The following is a 6,980-nucleotide window of genomic DNA, read 5'->3' on the forward strand; positions in this document are numbered from 1 at the left end:
CTTTAGGTTAGTTAAGGTTAGATTAGGTAAAATAAATAATAATAATAATATAACAAAAATATTTCAAGAGGCACACATGCAAACAGCTTGGAGTAGCTCATAAGTAAGGTAATTCGATAGCATAATGTGAGCTGTACATTCCCTAAGTGAGTTACAACTTATAATATCACGAATAGTAATTAGATACAGATCAACAGGCAATAAAAAATACAAATTTAATTATAAATAGATGTATACTGTTATGTTTTAAAAGCTACTTAGAATAAATGAATGTAGTTTCATGTTACATTTGAAGTCACTCTAGAAAGAAAAAAGGGTAATTAAGATTTATTTCAATGCCTTTTTGGTGTTTACTATGTCGGTCAAATTGACAAACTACATATAAAATTAGGGTAGAGAAAATAACATAATATAAAGTTTTACTGAAAACAAACATTTGAAGTGTATTTAGAGGTTTAAGAGATTACACAAATGAAATTTGAGATTTTTGAGATAAAGAAAAGTATTTTTAATCTTAACATGAAAATCATTTTGCACACAGACTATTCAAAACAAATACTCAATGTATTCAAGGACAGATTTTTTTTAATTTATTAAAAATACTTCACTAAAATATGATTTTTTGTATGTGAAAGACTTATAATGTTTACTGAAGGACTGCCAAATTTTGTGAAAATAAGACACTATATTAAAAGTTAGTATATCAAATCTATAAAGACTTTGAATGAGTACAAAGGTAATGTGATCATTGACCGAGCCCATGTTGAGAGAGTTAATTGTAACTCTTTGAGGATGTATCTCTTTTTAAACACATGCAAATAAATACAATAAAAATACACAAGATGAAAATGCTTACCTTGTGGAAACATTAAACTATCAGAAAACTGAGTTTTGTTTATACAAACTGAAAAAAGGTGCATAATAATTACACCATAAACTTTATAAACACACACTTCATTATGTTCTATCAAGAAAACTGAGTTATAATGATATACAGGTTTTAATTTACAGGTTGCAAAAATCTGATTATTAGATTTTCAACTAGAAATAACAAGCATACTTGTTCTGCTTCCCAGATTTGTCTTTTTCTCTCTTCAACAGCATTACGTCGTTCTTGGTCTCGCTGACGGAATTCCTCTATTTTTCGCCTTCTTTCTTCTTCCTGCTGTTCTCTGAGATGCTGAGCATTCATCTGTTGCTGCTTTATCTCATTAAAACGACGAAGTCGTTCTTCTGCCTGTTTCTCACGAATATATCTTGCCTTTTCTTCCCTTTCTTTTAGTGTTAATGGAGATGAGGCTTCTTTTCCATCTGAAAGTATTCCATTATTAATTGGTGAATGAGATTGCTGAAGTAGTTCATGCTCTAACTTGTTACAAAAGAAAGCTACATAAAAAGAAAACATAACTACAAAACTGTACAAAAACCTCTCTCACAACTACTTAAGATATAAATAACCAGTAAGATAAAGCAGAACTCTTACCCAGAGAAAGATCATGTAGATATGAAACAAAACTAAACCTCAACACTTTATTCTACTCTCTTTTCTTCATTTTGAACACTTTCTACAACTTATTGGTTACACTCCACACATCTCAACACAATACTTTCTTTTTGTTAACTCTTTCTGAACAAAAGGGGTGTCACTAATATCCACGATGGAAATACTTTAACAAATTGCATCAAATTTGGCATAAACTTACTAAACAGCTTTTAGTTTCAGCTTTGAAAAATTCACACAGTTTGACTTAGTGTTAATATCACTTTGTATGTCATGAAATGTCTAAACTGTGGAAATTTTTTGGAAAAACACTACAAATAATTCCTTTCATCTAAGAATTATTTTTATTGTTGACAAGAAAGTTCCATTTTATACATCCAGTGAATTTCAACTTGACTGATGTTCATTAGCAAATTAATGGCATTAGTCACCATTTTCTACTAAGTCAGAAAAAGCATTACATAAACTAACAATGGTTTATCAGTGACCTAAGACCTGACCTTTCAAAATTGTGTCATGACAAATTAGGTAACAATATTTCTGCTAACAACATTCTTGTTTAAAATTGACTTATATTTAATAAATATATTTTGTTTCAACAATTTACAAGTCCTTTTATTTATCTGCATTGTTTGAGTATGGTAAACTTAACAACAGTGTTCAATAAATAAGGATTTGAATAACCAGAATATCTTATCCTTGCTATTGTACCTGATGTCTTGTCATGGTTATAGAAGAAACTGCCAAATCTTAAAAAAAACAAAAACAATTTAACAAGAAACAATTTTCAGGAACAACTAGTACATCTAGAGAAACTATAAACATATTCACAGATCTGTGGTCTTCTAAACTTCACAAGTTCCATTGTTTATCTCCTCTGAAAGTTTGTTTGTTTGTTTTGAATTTCGCGCAAAGCTACACGAGGGCTGTCTGCGCTCTCCTCTGAAGGAGTTACATCTTGTCACAAAACCATTCACACATCACTATTAAATTTACATTGATGTAAATAGTTCATAATCTGCTCTATCAAGTGGAACTTTTAAAGCTGTTATCTGTTAGAAGTTCTGATGTGAACAGGTCTGTAATCATATAGACGAAAAATCACAAGAGAAACAAGACTTGCCTTATTGAATTCTCATAAAATGGTTGTTTTTTTTAGCAAATAAAACTTTGTTATGAGCAGAAAAATTGTATAAAACCTATTAAGTACCATATTTAAAGATAAAGCTCCTCGGAGCTGTGAAAAAATGTAAGATTTAACATTTTTACATACTTTCAAATTTTATTAAATAGATATTACAAAATGTTAAATATCAGTTGTAAAATATTTCTGAATAAAAGAAGCTGTTCAAATACAGTTAGAATTATTATTTTAAAATCTGATGTGTAATGAACACCTCAAAGGTGACAATGGTCATGAGTGTGTTAAAAACCAGACCTTCATATTGGAGCTCATAATTTGACATTTGTAACATATTTCTAAAACACTGGTTTTGACCACATACCCTTCATTCTGGACACTTCTTTCCCATGATTACAATGTTACTACTTCATGAACACTTCACATCTTGACCACATACCCTTCATTCTGAACACTGTTTTCTATTATTATAATGCTTTACTACTTCATAAACACTTCACATCTTGACCATACACCTTTCAATTCTGAACACAGTTTCCTGTTATTATAATGCTTTACTACTTTATTAACATCCTGACTTATCTTGCTTTCTTGAATGTAAGTCTGTGCCTTAAACATCCCAATTTTGTAAACATTCTGGCCATTTTCTTCACCTACATTTCCTGCTTTGCTTTGTGTACTTTTTTTTGATCAATACCTTACCCAATTTCACCCTCCAGATCAAACTGTATTATTTATATGAAACAAGTTATGGTAAAATATTGCTAAATAATATCGATTAACATTTTTAATTGAACTTTAATTCATCATTAATTTCATATTTCCTTAGATTTAAATGCTAATGACATGCCTGTCTTCTCCAGAAAGCATTGTCCATCTTTTTATTGCCCTGACCCCACTTAAAAGCATTATTCATATCATTACTCTCCTGACTCCTGATACCATGTTTCTTTTTAAGCATTATCAATCTCTTTACTGATCACACTCCTTACACCTCTTTTTCTTTGAGTGTTGTCAATCTTTTTACTGTTCACACTCCTTACACCTCTTTTTCTTTGAAAGTGTTATCAATTATTTTACTGTTCACACTCCTTACACCTTTTTCTTTGAAAGTGTTGTCAATCTCTTTACTGTTCACACTCCTTACACCTCTTTTTCTTTGAAAGTGTTGTCAATCTCTTTACTGTTCACACTCCTTACACCTCTTTTTCTTTGAAAGTGTTGTCAATCTTTTTACTGTTCACACTCCTTACACCTCTTTTTCTTTAAAAACATTGTCAATCTCCTTACTGTCTATACTCCTTACACCTCTTTTTTTATTCAAAGTGGTATCAAACTCTTTACTGTCTTGACTCCTTACTCTTTTCTTCTGAAAGTACTGTTTATCTTTATTTATAGTATCAATGCAAAACATTAAAATATCTTAAAAACAGCTGAAAACAATAATTAATCATTAAATACACATAATGAGATACTTTATCAAATTATGGATATGTTCCAACAATTTTCTTATAACAAATAAATTCTCAGACAGTTGAATCAAGATAGCATATCACATCTTGGCCAAAAAAAACAAAGTTGCAACCTAAAGTTTGAGTAAAAAAACTAACAGATAAAACCTTCAAATGCCAAAGTTACTGTAGTTCTTCATGCAAGTCAATATTAAGCTGCATACACTATGCATTTTCAACTAGAAATTACTGCAAGCACATTAAAGATTTCTCACATAACAGCAGAATCTCATTTACTATGGCAAAAACTTTAAACAATTTATTATCCTAAGCTTGAGCACTCCTTCCAAGATTTATTAAACTGTCATGTCCTGTCACCATGCAGCAAGTCATGCTTTCAACTCCACAACACTGCAGATATTACTGAGGAGTATCCAGGGTGTTAGATAGATCAGCCAGTTATTACAACTCCTACCTGAAAACCCAGAGTCACTGGCTAGGTCTGCTGAAGGTGTCAGTGCTTCACCGCCTTGAGCAAACCAGTATATATCTAACGTATAAATCAATAATAAGCTCCACTGTCAACAATTTCATTCCAACAAAAATAAAAGTTTTACAACACAAAACAGAATCTCTAGCACAAGTTACAGGCAAGATAAACAATCTTTAGCTTATCAGATACTTAAAAAATCTCCATGATGTTTATACAATTCATCAATTTAAAATACAGCTTAAGCCAAACTTATGTTTCTGAAAGATCAAATGGTATTTACAGCAATCCAAAGTCTTTTTAAACAATAACTGCTTGGTTTCCAGGTATTTTAATATCAATTATGATTTTTAACACCATGTTGTTTAATGACAAGAAAGTATGCTACTATACCTGCTAAGTTTCCAGGTGTCTATGTTAACTTGGGTGTATAATACCATGTTGTTTAATGACAAGAAAGTATGCTACTATACCTGCTAAATTTCCAGGTGTCTATGTTAACTTGGGTGTATAATACCATGTTGTTTAATGACAAGAAAGTATGCTACTATACCTGTTAAGCTTCCAGATGTCTATGTCAACTTGGGTGTATAATACCATGTTGTTTAATGACAAGAAAGTATGCTACTATACCTGCTAAGTTTCCAGGTGTCTTTATGTTAACTTGGGTGTATAACACCATGTTGTTTAATGACAAGAAAGTATGCTACTATACCTGCTAAGTTTCCAGGTGTCTTTATGTTAACTTGGGTGTACAACATTGAATTAATTAATGACAAGAAAAGGAGGCTATTATACCTGCTAAGTTTCTAGGTGTTTTTATGTTAACTTCAGTGTATAACACCATGTTAATTACTGACAGAAAGTATGCTACTATATCTGCTAAGTTTCCAGGTGTCTTTATGTTAACTTGAGTGTATAACACCATGTTAATTAATGACAAGAAAGGAGGCTACTATACTTGCTACGTCCCCAGCTGTCTTTATGTTCACTAAGGTGTTTAACACCATGTTGTTTAATCATAAGGTAGATTCAAATACTTGCTAAATTTCCAGAAGTCTATTTTAACTCTGTGTATAACACCATGTTAATTAATGACAAGAAAGTTGACTACTTTACCTGCTAAAGTACCAGGTGTCTGAGGTTCACTAGGGCTTTTGATATCATGTTGTTTAGTGGGACTTTGTACACCTTGCTGTGGAACAGTGTGAGACAAGCTTTCATTCTCTGGGTCTTGCTGATCAGGTGACTGGGACCATAGGCCACGTCGAGGTTTATCTTGAGGAGGGTCAGCAGCATGAGCGAACCAATACATATCTAACACAGTAATTAAAAACAAACATACTGACATAGGCTTATCATACTTTCTAAGCACAGGTTCTTTCATAATTATCAGACAATAGATAAAATAATCTAGATATTCTAAAAACAAACAATTTATTTAAAACCGTGAAATAGATTAATTCATTTTTGTTTCATAACAGAAGCTATGTATAACTGCATAACAACTGCATTTCATACATAAATATTACCAGTTTACAACTCATGAACGGTTGTGTTTTGTACACTGACTGATTACCAGGTCTGGTAATCAGTCAGTGTACAAAACACAAACATTCCTAGTAGTAATCTGGTAATCAGTCAGTGTACAAAACACAGACATTCCTAGTCAGTGTACAAAACACAAACATTCCTAGTAGTAATCTGGTAATCAGTCAGTGTACAAAACACAAACATTCCTAGTAGTAATTTATTACCAGATTACTACTAGGAATGTTTGTGTTTTGTACAATGACTTATTACCAGTTTACTACTAGGAATGTTTGTGTTTTGTACAATGACTTATTACCAGTTTACTACTAGGAATGTTTGTGTTTTGTACAATGACTTATTACCAGTTTACTACTCATGAACGGTTGTGATTTGTACAATGACTTATTACCAGTTTACTACTCATGAACGGTTGTGATTTGTACACTGACTGATTACCAGATTACTACTCATGAATGGTTGTGTTTTGTACACTGACTGATTACCAGATTACTACTAAGAATGTTTGTGTTTTGTACACTGACTGATTACCAGATTACTACTAAGAATGTTTGTGTTTTGTACACTGACTGATTACCAGATTACTACTAGGAATGTTTGTGTTTTGTACACTGACTGATTACCAGATTACTACCAGGAATGTTTGTGTTTTGTACACTGACTGATTACCAGGTTACTACTCGGAATGTTTGTGTTTTGTACAATGACTTATTACCAGTTTACTGCTCATGAATGTTTGTGTTTTGTACAATGACTTATTACCAGGTTACTACTCATGAATGTTTGTGTTTTGTACAATGACTTATTACCAGGTTACTACTCATGAATGTTTGTGTTTTGTACAAT

General features: G+C 31.7%; 1 protein-coding gene across 2 annotated transcripts in view; it reads right to left on the minus strand.

Moving 5' to 3' along the window:
• LOC106476450 (MAP7 domain-containing protein 1-like) overlaps positions 1–5,923 on the minus strand; it is a 15,346-nt gene extending 9,423 nt beyond the window's left edge. The window contains exons 1-3 of one of the 2 annotated variants that reach the window (XM_013937109.2): positions 5,703–5,923; positions 4,569–4,643; positions 1,061–1,311 (exon numbers count right to left, since the gene is read on the minus strand). In XM_013937109.2, the coding sequence (XP_013792563.1) occupies positions 1,061–1,311; positions 4,569–4,643; positions 5,703–5,898 (522 nt within the window). In that variant the 5' untranslated portion in view covers positions 5,899–5,923. The remainder of the gene's footprint in view (positions 1–1,060; positions 1,312–4,568; positions 4,644–5,702) is intronic. The other variant, XM_022380318.1, reaches the window with a different exon arrangement.
• Positions 5,924–6,980: the final 1,057 nt, after the last annotated feature.

Source organism: Limulus polyphemus, unplaced genomic scaffold, assembly GCF_000517525.1.
Source record: "Limulus polyphemus unplaced genomic scaffold, Limulus_polyphemus-2.1.2 Scaffold10609, whole genome shotgun sequence".
NCBI classification, from domain to species: Eukaryota; Metazoa; Arthropoda; class Merostomata; order Xiphosura; family Limulidae; genus Limulus; species Limulus polyphemus.